General features: G+C 52.4%; 1 protein-coding gene and 1 long non-coding RNA gene across 2 annotated transcripts in view; both read right to left on the minus strand.

Annotated features, from left to right (window-relative positions):
- LOC144153870 (uncharacterized) overlaps positions 1–15,075 on the minus strand; it is a 226,482-nt gene that overhangs the window by 15,292 nt on the left and 196,115 nt on the right. The gene's annotated exons all lie outside the window — the stretch shown is intronic.
- Positions 11,159–12,252, minus strand: LOC144152350 (uncharacterized). The gene is made up of 2 exons (XM_077683618.1): positions 11,256–12,252; positions 11,159–11,199 (listed from the first exon to the last, which is right to left on the minus strand). The coding sequence occupies exons 1-2, from the start codon at positions 12,103–12,105 to the stop codon at positions 11,159–11,161; spliced, it is 891 nt and encodes a 296-aa protein (XP_077539744.1). The 5' UTR covers positions 12,106–12,252.

Genomic DNA, 15,075 nt, shown 5'->3' on the forward strand with positions numbered 1-15,075 from the left:
AAAGACTATCGTCTTTTGACGACATTTGCAACGATAGGAGCAGATACGCGGCCAATTTTTTTGACACTGGACCAACGCTGAGCCATAACGAAGAGGCACGACCTGTACCGCGTTCATGAGCACACGTATGATCGAGGTCGTATTCACTGCTGTTTTTCCCTAAAGCTGTTCCTCTTCCCGTCTAGGTCCCCTCTCCTTTGACGTGTTTCCACAGGCTTGTGGGAAGCTTACCAACAAGCAACAGGCGCACCCATCTTGAAGCATGGGAGCAATTAACCGACGAAACTCATTACCACAAGATACCGCTTACTGTATATAGAACGTGGTATCTTGCTTGGTATTTTGCTATAGCTTTGTATTTGGATTAACGAAATTGTTTAGGCCTCGATTCTTCTGGCTCCTAAGCTACTGTTTCAATGATATTTTGTCCTTGGAGTTAGGGGTAATAAAATCCATTGGAGCGCGGTAGCGCAATAATAAAAAAAGAAAAATCCCTGAGAACTTTAGTCTGCTGAGTTGCTTTGAAGGCGAAAGGTAGTGATTATCAAGTACTTGTTTATTGCTGGATCGAGTGTGCGTTTCCACCTCCGCTTTTGTTTGCTCGTCTTTTGAAGCGAAGTGCATTGACAGGCAATCTGGCTGCCATTCAGGCGGCAGCTTCCCCACAGCCTGGGCTCTTCTAAGCGTGCATCTGTTTTACTCCCGTGCCGCCACGTTCACTTGTCAGCACCCCGTCGATTTTAGATGCGGAGCATTTCTTAGGCTCGCCTGGTCCTGCGTCGTTGATGGCGGCGCCGTCCACACGCTCACTGCGCATGTGCAACTCTCCTCCTTACACCCACAGCTCCGCGATACTCCATTATAAAAAAAAGAAATAGTCAGCGGCACCCGGTCTCGATCCCACGACTCTCTGGCCGCAACGGGAGGTACACGGTGCTCTTCCCACTACGCTACAAATCCGGGACAGGAGCAAGTGCTACGAACGCGCCTTATGTCCTTGACTCATTCAAACTACGTCAAGAAGCTACTGATACAACGAAGGCACGCGAAGCTGAACGTCAACGGAAGCGACGAACTGAAAACTTTAGAGGGGGATGCTGAATTTCCCGTGGGAAAGCTGTGGCGGGAAGCGCCACGCGCCTTGCAGCTCAACCAGCCCCGTCCGCAGCGCCTCTGATGCTGATTGTGGCAGGATGCCCCTAGGGATTGGCCAACCAAAGAATCCATCACGAGATAGGTTCGCGTTCAACCACCGTCGTCATCTTCCCGTAGGGGAACTGCCGAAGAAGAAGAAGAACGAGAAGACAAAGCTGCGAAGAGGAGGGCGTGTACATTGCTCTCAGCCGGTGCACCAATGTCAACAACCTTTACCTCACCAAAGCTGACGGAGGCTACCGATTCTACCACAGAGACAACATCGACAAGAACATGATGGACGAGTTTCGGCGCCTCGAGAACCACCGCCTACTCACCGTAACACAACAGCACTTGCGTGCCTTTGCCACCGGTGTGGACCCGGACGCGGAATTCCCTCTGGCGCTAGCAAAAACCAGGTCACTCAACATAACGGCAACACAATGGAACCACACGGAACCGCCACGATGCTTCGCGTCCTCATCAGGGTTCCCCACGGGAAGATGGTGTAATTTTTTTGTTCCTCCCCTGGCAGGGTGCCAAGCCCGCACAGTGGTAAGGTTACCACTTGGATACAGCTCTCGAGACATGGGCTCGAATCCCACACGAACCCAAATGTGTTTTATTTTTATATGTTTTCCCTTCACAGCGGCGGCAATCTTGGCACCATTCGTCTTTACGCCGAGGACGATGACCCTCTACCCAACACAGACGATACTTCGGAACTACTGGTGACTGAGCTGGCGACGTTTTTCCCAGCCTTCATCGAGGACAAACCATCGTAGGTTACTCAGGTGGTGTAGCACTCGTTTTTCAGTTAACGAGGGTAACTCCTAGCCACACTGCATATCGCGATTTCAAGATAACGACAATTACTTTCTGATAGTCTCTACTGGTACGAGGCATGCCAGCCGGTCTGCTTCATGGATACTGTTGGCGCATGTCAAATTCCTGCCGTTGCGACGCGACTATTCTCCACATTCGACATAAAGAAAAGACAGAAAACGCTGAGGAAGTTAACAGAACATTTTGCGAAACAGGAGAGGGCGGGTATGAGAGGATAACAATGAAACTCCTGAACATAATAGAAACATTAACGTGAAGATAGAACAACTGTTCACCGACCCGTGCCGATTGTGTGCAAGTGACTTCTCAAATTATCTGCTGTTGCCTCTCATGTATCTCAACTCATCCGCTGTTGTATCTAACATGCGCACATTCATGCATACGGACGCGTCTGTAAGTTCAGCACACCTTTACTGAACAAAAAAAGGTAAAACCGATCTTATCTAGCGGTCACGACAAGGACAGTAGTAGGGGGCGCTTTACGACCTATGAACGGGGTTGATTTTCCCCAAAGCGCTTTCTCGGGATGTACATACCGTCTCCTTGAGAGCACCTCCCGATTAGTAGTGCTTACAATATGAGCAACTGGAAAATTACAAAAGAGAATGGCGCTTGGGCTCGAACAAAGCCTCAGATAGGCAGCAAAGGCATGAAACAGTCAGTTTCAAAATTTGAGTCATTACGGCTTCTCCAAGCTAATAACTTTTTTGTGACTCGGAAAAGACAGCGTTTTATGATTCGGCACAACACATACCGCTGTTTTAAGGACGCTATGGAGTTGGCAAGCGAATCAGGCAGCAACACTAACAAAATGTGCTCATCAGTTTCACATTCCGCATTTTGCTATCGCACATTGCATGAGACGGGTTTTTTGTAGCAGAGTGCGAGGGAATTATTGTTGTGGTGGTAGGTAAGTGGTGGTGGTGGTAGTGGTTGTTTTATTGGATCAGACGGTGTTAGCCTGGCAAGATATGCCAGCAACTGCTCCGCCCGAGCCCCACTTAACGAGTCGATATTGTGGTCACCTAACCACGAATCGGCCAGTTCCGTCTCCTGAGGGAAGCTAAGAAGGCGCTACGCCTCCGTGCACAGCATCCAATGTCCCCTTGGGAAGATGATGGGGTCTAGAGGGGGGTGTGGGGCTGCCAACTTACGCATCGTTGAGAGCACTGCCGTCCGTTCTACAGCTTGCTCTGGGCAACACATCGTGGTGCACATTTTCTAGCAGTGCACATGACGAACACAGAGGCGATCGCACCAGGCCCACCTTGAATAGCCAAGTTGGGGTATTCGCTGAGCCCGTTTGGATGCGGTACAGCAACGTAGCCTCCGATAATGTCCCTTTTTGACTAAACGCTTATGATAGGGATGACACAAGGACTTGAAATAATCGACTTCTGCTCGCCTGAATTCGTTCCAGAGATCGACGGAAACTCTGACAGTCGGTGAATGAATGAATGAATTTATTTTAAACAAGGAAAGGAAAGACCACCTGCAGGCGTAGTTAGTCACACCTAAGGGTGGACACCGGAACGCCTGCTGGTGTGGGTGGTGTGGGGAATGGGGAAAGGACAGCGCATTGGCGGTAGGCAAAAAATGCGCATCCGCTGTTAGATCATTTATGTGACCAAAATGCCACAGTGAATGGTATATGTTTAATGTTTAAGCACCATGAATAAGCAAGGGGCATCCCGGGTATCGAATGAGTAAGATATACACATGGCTCGACGGGTGAACTACGGCTGCTGCGAGTTTGCAGGGAACTGCTGTTAGTAGCTCACTGCCAGCTTCTCTTCGATGGAAATTCCAGTTGCTTCAAAACTGACCCTATGAATGCCATCCGCTTTTTATCGGGATAAGAACAAGAAGGAAAGTCAAGAAAACAAATCTACCGTTTAATTAGTTATCAAACTGTGTAATAGGATGCTGAACAAACTGGGAACGTCAGGTAGCATAGACGGCAATAAGAACCCTCCTCTAGTGCAGATAGAGTCCACGAAATTTTAAAATGGTGATGATGATGATAATTGTGGAGTTTAACGCACCGAAGCTGCACACGGGCTATGAAGGGTGCCGTAGTGGAGGGCACCGGATTAATTTTGACCACCTGCGGATCTTTAACGTATGCCGAAATCTCTACCACACGGTGCTTTTCACCTCCATCAGAAAGGCATCCACGGCGGCAGGCATGGAACCAGCGTCCTTGAGCTCAGCAGCCCAACGCCTTGGACACTGAGCCACCGCAGTGGGTTAAACGGTCAAATGCAGGTTACGTCAGGTTAAGACTGCGATCAAAACTGTAGTACCATTTCCAAAAAAAAAATTACACCACCTGTCATCCTGGCCATCCAAATACACGAAGAGCCGTTTATTATAGTTCTTGACTGAACCGTGTATTCAAATTATTGATTGAAATGTCATTGATGAGACGTCTTACTAAGCATGGGTAAATGAACAAGCCAATAGTAAACCGGTAGCGTGGCTTTGGCTCGCGTCTTGGTCGTCACACTTGGGCACGTATACGAAGGAAATGCCTAATTTTCGCAGAAAAAAAGAGGCTGTTCGAGCTCCGTTCAAGCATCGTCAAATGATTCCGAACGATCAAACATGCGACGAAGAAACTTCAAAAGTACTCCTTTCAAAACTTTCTTGTTTCTGTCGTTGGGTGTAGTATTATGGCAGCACCGGGACAACGCCATGGTAACAGCATTGCAACATCAGGGTACCACCAGGATACCACCAGTGTAACACCAGTGTGATATTAAGGATGCACTACAAAAAAAAGGTGAATGGGAAGAAGAACAGCAGTAACAGTCACATGTTTCCTAAAACATATAGCCACACAATAGGCCACTGAAGTGGCATGGCTCAGTGACAACCCAAGCACCCTCGCTGCAATGTTGTGACGGTTTTTACTTATCGGCAAAGCGGTAACAGACGACAAACAAAACAGCCGCTCGAAGAAAGCTGCTCACGTCCCTGGCGTTCTTCGCTCGGTCCGCCTCCATTTGCCGCGGGAGCATGCACGATGCAGACTCTCGACGCCGTCCATTTCCTGTCCTGGCCCGGTTTTCTGTTATCCGGCGTGCGCTTGGCGCCCGCAAATTGGCTCCGAAATGAGCATCATTTCTGCAGCGCGCCACGCGCTGTCGAAGTCACCGCGAGCCCCCTGTTTGTTCGGCCCGCAGGTCGCCGCAAGGAGGTCGATGCTCCGTCGTTCGTCTTTCGCGGCAACGTAAAGGCAGCGCGGCAGAGAGAACGAACTCCGCGAACGGAGTTTTGTGTTTCTGGTGGGGAAATGGGCCTCGAGGGTACTTTCTCCGCTTGAGGAAATGCGCTGCTCCGGCGGGACACGCAGCGGCTGCGAGAACAACTGCGCCGAACGCTTTCTTTCTGTGCGGAAGAAAGCTGTATTTCAAGTGGAATAGTACTTTTTTTAAAGGAATAGTACCCCGCACACGTAACTCACTCAAAGATTAAAAGTGTCGTCTGAATTAAGCACAAGGCCCAGCCCACGACGCACATCTTTCGGGACTGCGCAATCCCGCAGGCACTCCTTCGAAAATTGGCACAGTTATTTGACATTCCTGGCATCCCTTACGCAGTAAACCAGTTCGTTTTGGTCCTCGTGGAATGTTCTTATCAGGTTTGGTTGGCCCGCTGCGCTGCTGCTCACTCTGAGCGTCGGCCAGGCCTCCACGAAGTGCTTGCGAAAGTGCGGAAGGAGGTCTGGTTCCACCTGCGAACAGAGCAGCGCAGGCTTGGGCCCCAGGACTTCGCATCCACTTGGTGTAATCCAGCAGTGATCCTAGAAAAGGCTGGGGGGAGCACCAAGGTGGTTTACTAACAGTTCCCTTTGTTTTTCAGGCTGGCTAACGTCTTCTCTTCTACGCAGCCATGGGCATTCACACCGCCACCCTTGCGCCCAAGGAGAAGGGCCGCCACTCTAAAGCAAAAGATTCCCCCTCGCTCCGGGGGGGGAAGGGGGACAGTTGACAATGACGACGATGTGACGATGGACGTTGATGTGGATCGATCGCTCTTCGATGATGTCGTAGTCGACGATAGATGGCTCGTTGGTCGAGGGCACGTAGCAGACGACTGACTTTTCAAGGAATATTTACAGTTTATTTACAAGTACAACTATGTACAGGGCATGTATTAGCCACTCAACATTGAGCCGAGCCCGCAACATGCGAGACTCGCCTCGCCTCTCGATCGACCTGATCTCTCAGATCTCCTGATCTCTGACCGACCCTAAACAATGCACAACACTCGGTTTTTGATCACAAAAACCCCGCCTCTAAAGTGGGCGTTTAAGAAAGAGTGAAAATCCCTCCCAAAATGGTTCAAAATCAGCACTCATTGGCCACAATTACACCCAATCACGGATACATTCATTCCCACTCACGTGACCCAACGCTCTCTCTCCACCCGGGTTCGAGCGACAAACAAACCAAACTGGAGCACAATAGAACGGCACAAACCCGGCCGAGCGGTAAACAAGCCGTTTCGAAGAACGCGTGTCTCATACCACGCCGAAGCCTTTAAGGTCATAAATTTCCCTTTTCTGCGACTGAGCACAGAATCTACCGCGTCTGACACTCGACTTCCGCGAAGATGACAGTTCACGGAAACCCCGCTGCGCCATGAGTGCGAACCCGTGTTCTACAGCCTAGCCCTCTATGGGGTGGCTGGACATGGACGTTTGACGAAATGCGTACCGGAGCAGGGAAGCAAATGACAAAGGCGGCAGTGCTGTCCCCGGGTCTTAAGAACCCGTAATTTACTGCCGCCACGTGCCGAACAGAGTGCGCATCTGGCATTCTGACTTTTCGGCTCTTAACGATTCCTGAAACCAAAGGCAGCAGAGTTAGTTGCCCGTCCGCCGGAGACAGTAGCGACACACACACTTATAAATCTTGACCCCCTCTCTCCCGGCCATTACTTTGACACTTCGTTTCACCGTGCGGTTGGACCCTCGTCGCTAGCGCGCTCCGGCTGCACCCTCTGCAGCGCTGCTCTGCGAGGCGGCGCAGTACCCATTCAAGGCTGCGGTCACAGCGCCGGGCCGACTTCGAGCGTCCCCGACATCCTTACAACAATGAGCGGGAGCGCCAGGCGCGCCACTTCTCGGAACCTGCCTCATGCGCCCCCCGACTACCCGAAGAAAACGCTTCCCCATCGTCGCGTTCCGCTCTGCCCATTCATCTCCTCGTCCCAAAAAGGCGGGAAAAGAAAAACGAACGACCGTAAAACGAGCAGCTGGCGATCTTTGCCAATTAAGAAGGGTGCTCGAACATAACACCTCCCCACCAAGAATGTTGTCCGTACACTTGCTGTACGGACAACATAAACTTTTGCCGCGGTTTAAGAAACCCCATTTCACAAGAACGAAAAAAAAAACAATCACTCATAGCACGTGCTACAACATAAACCCCCAATGAGGGCAACAACACCACTGAATACGCAGGCTACATTACAACCGTGGCGTGCTCCCTTGATACAGTAGAGGCAACCAATACTACGGATGGTGTAAACAACAACACACAGCACATACTCCCGCAATAACACAAGCGCTCCTACAACACTGGATAACGTTCTCATCGTCTCTTCGCGCACGCGCACAAGAATGTTTTCACAAACCACAACACACACCGTTCAAACGGTCCAGTGCCCACAGCTCCACACATTCACAAGGTGGGCCCCACTTGTACATTCCATGCTCCATGAAGGCGGTCACCACACTTTTACTGCCAACGGACATTGAAGGCCCCACCCTAGGTTTAAGATTTCCCGCTTTATTCGGACAGATCTCCCCTGAGCTTCGCCATCACGCGGCTCTCAATTATAGCTCTCCAACCTTGACAGGGCATCAGCACATTTGTTTAACGACCCTTTGATGTGAGAGAACTGCAGATCATATTTCTGCAGGGCCAGACTCCAGCGGGTTAGGCGAGCGCTTGACGACGTAGAGCGCGTCAGGTACGTCAACGGATTATGATCGGTCACTACTTTCACCTTAGCGCCGAATAGCCATGTATCCAAACGACCAAGTGCCCACACGACCGCAAACGCCTCTCTCTCAATGGCTGACCACTTTGCCTGCTGGGGAGTGAGCTTCTTACTGAGAAACGCAATGGGCCTTTCTTCCCCGTCGGTCTCCTGCGCTAGGCACGCTCCAACCGCCATCTCAGATGCATCAGTTGTCAGAATAAACTCTTTACCCACCTCGGGTACAGTTAGCGTAGGCAGGCTGCTCAATGCATGTTTGACCGCGTTGAATGCACTCTCTGCCTCCTCGTTCCAAGGAATCGCATTTGGGACTCGGCGGTTAGTCAAATCGGTCAATGGAAGCACCATTTCTGAGTAGGAGGGGATGTATTCGCGGTAGTAGTTAAATAACCCTAACGCACTACGCAGGTCCTTTTTGGTTACCGGTGCCTTAAGTTGCAAAATGGCCTCCACCCTCTCCGGGTCGGGGGAATGCATACCCGATCCGACCACATGACCGAGGTACCGGACCTTTGACTCTGCAAATTTGCATTTAGCAGGATTAACTGTGAACCCAACCCCAGCAATAGTCGCTAGGACCGCGTCAATGTGCTCGAGGTGCTCCTGCCACGTTTCGGAATACACTGCCACATCGTCAATGTATGCACAGGCATACCCTCTATGCTCCTGCAGGGTTTCATTCATGACGCGCTGAAATGTGGCGGCCGAATTGCGAAGCCCATATGGCATCACCTTCCAAGCGAACAACCCCTTAGGCGTTGCAAAAGCGGTGTATCTCTGGGAGCTCTCCTCTACCGGTATCTGCCAGTACCCCCGTGTCATATCCAAAATCGTCACGTACCGAGCCCTGGCTACCTCGAACAGCAACTCCGTGACGTTTCCCATCGGAAAGTTGTCAACCTCCGAGACAGCATTCAGCTGACGATAATCAATGCATAGCCTGACGGAGCCGTCTTTCTTGGCTACACACACAATCGGGTGCGCGCAGCTACTAGCTACGGGATACACCAGGTCCCACTCCCTAAGCTCATCAATCTGTCGGTCAACCTCAGGTCGAAGTGCCACTGGGACTCTATATGGGTACGCCTTTCCGGGTACTCCACCGGGCACTATTCTGATCTTATGTTCACCTAGCGCGCACCTGCCTGGTTTTTCGGAAAACGCCTCTTCATATCGCATGATGACTCGGCCAAGCTCCTCGGCTTGCTCGCTCGTCAAATGGTTTGCCTCACGCAACACCTCAAGTATCTTACTTGTGCCTTTTCCAGAGCACGGGGTACTTTCTACCTCTCCAAATTCCGCGTCTTCCTCGAATATTACGCCTACGTTGTTTGTACGGACGTAATACTTTCGCAAACGATTTGCGTGCACCCAGCGCTCCGTTCCGTCTTCAAACTGCACCACGTAGCTGTCAGGGCGCTTACGTTCTTTAATTTTGACCGGCCCGATCCATTTGGGGTGCATCTTATTCTGCGGATTGGCATCTAGGACCAAAACCTGCTCCTCCTCGCTGAACTCCTTTGAGCGTGCCCTGAGGTTATATTTCTCGGCGTATGCCCGCTGTACCCCTTCTATTCGCTCGTCTACCGCTCGCGCCGCCTCCGACATCTGCTGCCGGAGCCCCACTAGATACTCCGTAGCTACTTTGTTGAGCCCGACAGGCGGCGACCACTCCCCTGACCATGTTCGTTGTAATATACTCAGGGGGCCTTGCGGCACCCGGCCGTACATCATCTCAAACGGCGAAGTACCGGTGATCTCATGTGGCACCTCTCTATACGCCCACAGCATGCATGGAATTAGGCGATCCCATTCGCGCCCCCTTTCAAGCATTACATGCCTTAGCATGGTCTTAAAGGTGCCGTTCCATCTTTCCACTATGCCATTGCTTTGTGGATGTTCCGGTGTCGAAAATCGCATCCTGATTCCCAAACGTTCAGCGAGCTCCCTTGTCAGTGTAGCGGTGAAATTTGTACCTTGATCGCAGCAGATCAGCTGTGGGGTACCAAACCGTGAAAACACTTCAAGGAGCGCCTGGCACGTCGCCTGGGCTGTCAAGGAGCGGAGCGGAATAACCTCGGGCCACCTGGTGCACAGGTCTATGAGGCACAGGGCATACCTGTGCCCACGCGCTGAAGTCGGTTCGATTGGACCGATACAGTCCAGATAGACCACTTCGAACGGTTCTTGCGGTCTTGTCAAAGGGGTTATCGGAACTCGATCCGTTATCCTCCGGTTAGAGAACATCTGGCATGAATGGCAAGACTGACAATATTTCTTAACGTCTCCCGCCAGGTTCGGCCAGAAAAACGCGCTCCGGATCCGCTGTTTTGTTTTCTTTTGCGAGAAATGCCCGCCACATGGCCTGTCATGCGCTAGTACAAGTACCTCCTTGCGGCGCGACTCCGGCAGAACAAGCTGCTTACACCGTCTACCATCGATCGCCTCCAGGTGAAAGAGAAGGCCATCTTCTATCACCATCCCATGTGTTCCCGTTCGCGCCTGCTCCCACGTTTGTGACAGCGAACTGTCGTCCCTTTGCTCTATCACAAATGCTCTCCTCACCTCAGACTCATTCTCCCGTGGCAGTGTGTCGACTGCGGCAACCTGCGCTATTTCTCCGCTTTCTTCATTGCGCTCGCGTTCCTCGGGCTCTAGGGTGATTTTCACATGCCCCACACTTTCCCGCTGTGCCATGTCTTTCTCAGCCTGTACAATCCTAGCGGCTAGATCATCGGATTCTTTCTTGGCCTGCCTGAGCTCATCGTAAAGGTCGGGTGTAAGGATCGCGTCCACCCCTTCCGCCAACTCGTTAGTCACCGCGCAAAGCGTTACCAACTGCGGGTTCACGCTACCCTCGCCGGTACTCAAGCTCAAAGGAATGTACATGAGGTCTGCCTCTACCGCATGCCCAAATGCCCCACGCATCGTTAGTTTCCCCGACGCCTTCTCACTTACGGCGTCTGGAATCAGGTCCCTTCTCACAACTGTTATCTCTGCCCCAGAGTCCAAAAGGGCTCTAAACGGGGTCTTCCCAGAGGTTAGCTCGATCCATGTCAGCTTAGATACCTGCACCCCCTTGCTCACTCCACACTCCAACACGCCCCCCGGGTCACAGTGTGCCCTCGCGGTTAGTTTCGAAGAAGGCGGTTTATTCGGTCGCTCAGGAGGCGGTTCTCCTCTCCTCTCCTGCGGGCAGCTCCACTGCATGTGACCAATTCGGCCGCAGCTGAAACACTTCGGAGGGTTTCTCAACTCGCCTCTCTTGTTTTTGTCTGCGAACTCCCGCTGACTTCCCTCGCGGGCCCCGTTCGAGTCACCGCCCCGCTGGTTTACCACGCGATGCCTCGGCCTGCTGTCTTCAAATTTCTCCGCAAGCGAGGCAACCTCCTTTGGTTTCAACCAATCCTTCGTTTCATGCTGAAGAATGAACGCACGTAGTTCGTCATTCATCAGCTGTTTAACCCGATCTGCTACGAGCAGAGATCGCAGCTCTTCGAGAGAACGAACGTTGCGGCTTCGCAAGTAGTAATCTAACAGCCCTTCAAGCTTAGTGACAAACTGGCCCCATGTCTCATTTCCCTTTTTGCAACCGTAGAGCCTGCGTTTGTATTCTTCGGGAGTCATTTTTAGTTCCTCTAAAATGACATCGCGGACTTCCTCAAACAAAAGCCTTCGACCATCCGACTTGTTTGCAATCAGCGCCCGGCTCCTTTCATTTAGGAACGGGACAATGATTGATCCTGCAGCCTCATTAGGAATATCCCAAGTACGGATCATGTTCTCAGCGCTGCGGAACCATGCGGGCACGAGCTCATCGGATTCCGGCATCGGCGCAAGGACTGCTCGTAGTGAATCTGCCCATCCTTTCAAATTTGGCCTATTGCCGCTGTCCATGCTACCGTTCTGCTGCCTTAATCTTTCAAGTTCAATCTGCAGCTTCAGTGCCTCGATCATTTTGTCGGCGTCGCTGGTACCGCCGCTCGTTACTGCCTGTTGCCCTGTCACCACTGACGGATCGCTCAAATCTGTCCGATTAGAAGAATTTGATTCGTCAACCTCTACGGCTTCCCCCTGTTGCTCCTGGGATCGTGTGGTGGGCGCCATCATGAAACCGGAGGAAACAAATCAGGGCCCACCTGTGTTCCCTCCGTGTCCCGCCTGGCGTTGCCGGTGCTGCCGCTCGCCTCTCGACGGCCGGTCGTAGCGTCGCTCCCGTAGCCTCGCACCAATCTGTCGCTCCGTTGAGTCTCAGCTCGAACGCTCGAACGCCTCGTTCGCTGACGCCGGTTGCTGCCGCTCGCTTCTCGCCGCCGGTCGTAGCGTCGCTCCCGAAGCCTCGCACCAATCTGTCGCTCCGTTGAGTCTCAGCTCGAACGCTCGAACGTCTCGTTCGACGACGCCGGGTGGTGCCGCTCGCTTCTCGACGCCGGTCGTAGCATCACCCCCGAAGCCTCGCACCAACCTGTCGCTCCGTTGAGTCTCAGCTCGAACGCTCGAACGTCTCGTTCGATGACGCCGGTTGCTGCCGCAGCCGCGGAGACTCCGCTCCCGTTGCAACTCTCTCTCCCGTCCCGAGCTCTGCTCGAACTCTCGGACTCTCCTTCGCTGAACCTCGGGTTCTGCCGCAGCCGTGGAGACTCCGCTCCCTGGGGCCTCTCACTGGGATGTCGCCCGCTCCTTGAAGTAGCCGCCCCGTCGTCCGCCGAAAGCCATCTCGACCGATCCTGGTCACGGCACCAGTTGACAATGACGGCGATGTGACGATGGACGTTGATGTGGATCGATCGCTCTTCGATGATGTCGTAGTCGACGATAGATGGCTCGTTGGTCGAGGGCACGTAGCAGACGACTGACTTTTCAAGGAATATTTACAGTTTATTTACAAGTACAACTATGTACAGGGCATGTATTAGCCACTCAACATTGAGCCGAGCCCGCAACATGCGAGACTCGCCTCGCCTCTCGATCGACCTGATCTCTCAGATCTCCTGATCTCTGACCGACCCTAAACAATGCACAACACTCGGTTTTTGATCACAAAAACCCCGCCTCTAAAGTGGGCGTTTAAGAAAGAGTGAAAATCCCTCCCAAAATGGTTCAAAATCAGCACTCATTGGCCACAATTACACCCAATCACGGATACATTCATTCCCACTCACGTGACCCAACGCTCTCTCTCCACCCGGGTTCGAGCGACAAACAAACCAAACTGGAGCACAATAGAACGGCACAAACCCGGCCGAGCGGTAAACAAGCCGTTTCGAAGAACGCGTGTCTCATACCACGCCGAAGCCTTTAAGGTCATAAATTTCCCTTTTCTGCGACTGAGCACAGAATCTACCGCGTCTGACACTCGACTTCCGCGAAGATGACAGTTCACGGAAACCCCGCTGCGCCATGAGTGCGAACCCGTGTTCTACAGCCTAGCCCTCTATGGGGTGGCTGGACATGGACGTTTGACGAAATGCGTACCGGAGCAGGGAAGCAAATGACAAAGGCGGCAGTGCTGTCCCCGGGTCTTAAGAACCCGTAATTTACTGCCGCCACGTGCCGAACAGAGTGCGCATCTGGCATTCTGACTTTTCGGCTCTTAACGATTCCTGAAACCAAAGGCAGCAGAGTTAGTTGCCCGTCCGCCGGAGACAGTAGCGACACACACACTTATAAATCTTGACCCCCTCTCTCCCGGCCATTACTTTGACACTTCGTTTCACCGTGCGGTTGGACCCTCGTCGCTAGCGCGCTCCGGCTGCACCCTCTGCAGCGCTGCTCTGCGAGGCGGCGCAGTACCCATTCAAGGCTGCGGTCACAGCGCCGGGCCGACTTCGAGCGTCCCCGACATCCTTACAACAATGAGCGGGAGCGCCAGGCGCGCCACTTCTCGGAACCTGCCTCATGCGCCCCCCGACTACCCGAAGAAAACGCTTCCCCATCGTCGCGTTCCGCTCTGCCCATTCATCTCCTCGTCCCAAAAAGGCGGGAAAAGAAAAACGAACGACCGTAAAACGAGCAGCTGGCGATCTTTGCCAATTAAGAAGGGTGCTCGAACATAACAGGGACCCTACTTTGAGTGGCGTTATCGGAGTTGAATGATGATGGTTGGTTGAGTTTTGATGCTCTGGGGTGCGCAACTTTGGTGCCAATCCCTCCACCATCTGACAACGGTAGGGAAAGCCGAAGGGGTATGAGAGGGGTGAAAGGGGTTGTGTTTCTGGTGTGAATCTGTCTTTTCACCTATACCCCCCCCCCCCCCACAAGGGTTCTTTCGCGACCGTTGGTGTCAACAGAAAACTCCCGCGAACAAATAAAAGAAGTTACTACTGGCACCGCCAGGAATCCAACCTGGAACGAATAGAGAAACGGAGCGAGAGCCCGAGGTCCTACCGATTAAGCTACGAGCCTTTTTTTTTTCTTCTTTATTGCCAATCTCGGACGGCAACAACAGGTACCAGGTACAATGACAAATAAAAAAATCACAGTAATGCCACCATGCCCCCCAGGGCCGGTGTTGTCATTAAAAATTCCTTAAGCGTAGTTAGGGGTTCAATTTTAGACAACCACTCTGGTGGAGAGTTCTTCGCTCTCTGAACTTCGACAAACTGTAACACTCTTTCCCTAAAATACTATCTCGTTGGTCGCGCGTCTACATCACAATGCAGCCAAGGCATGCGCGAACGCCAAATGCTGTGCAGACCCAACAACATTACACTGTCAAATGGCACACCGTCCTCTCTATCAATGCACAAAAAACGTATGCCGTGTGGGCTAAGCGGAAAATCTTTTTGGAGTGACCGTTGGAGGACATCCCAAAGGAACACTGCGGCCCAACAATGAAGAAAAAACAAGCTCCACAGTCACAGCTACGAGCCCACGCGGAGACGGGCAAGACAGGCTGAGCCCTCACCAAGCACATCTGCGGGTTTACCCCCTGCGTTCTCGCTGAATTCCACGTGATAGCGTCACGCCACCTCTCGCGCCGCTGTAAACTTTGACACGGCGCGTGAAGCGGCCGTGTACGCGCCTTGCGCGTGCGCTAGGAGTTACAAAAATTAAAGGAAGCTCACACCAATGCATGGC

The sequence above is a fragment of the Haemaphysalis longicornis genome, unplaced genomic scaffold, assembly GCF_048455015.1.
Source record: "Haemaphysalis longicornis isolate Haplotype H1 unplaced genomic scaffold, Haemaphysalis longicornis Haplotype H1 scaffold_9, whole genome shotgun sequence".
Lineage (NCBI taxonomy): Eukaryota > Metazoa > Arthropoda > Arachnida > Ixodida > Ixodidae > Haemaphysalis > Haemaphysalis longicornis.

Bases quoted from the DNA above. Each gene is read 5' to 3' on its own strand.
- LOC144152350 (XM_077683618.1), bottom strand. From the start codon at position 12,105: ATGATGGCGCCCACCACACGATCCCAGGAGCAACAGGGGGAAGCCGTA. The intron at 11,200-11,255 runs GCGAGTTGAGAA...GGTCACATGCAG, and splicing joins CGCAGACAAAAACAAGAGAG to TGGAGCTGCCCGCAGGAGAG.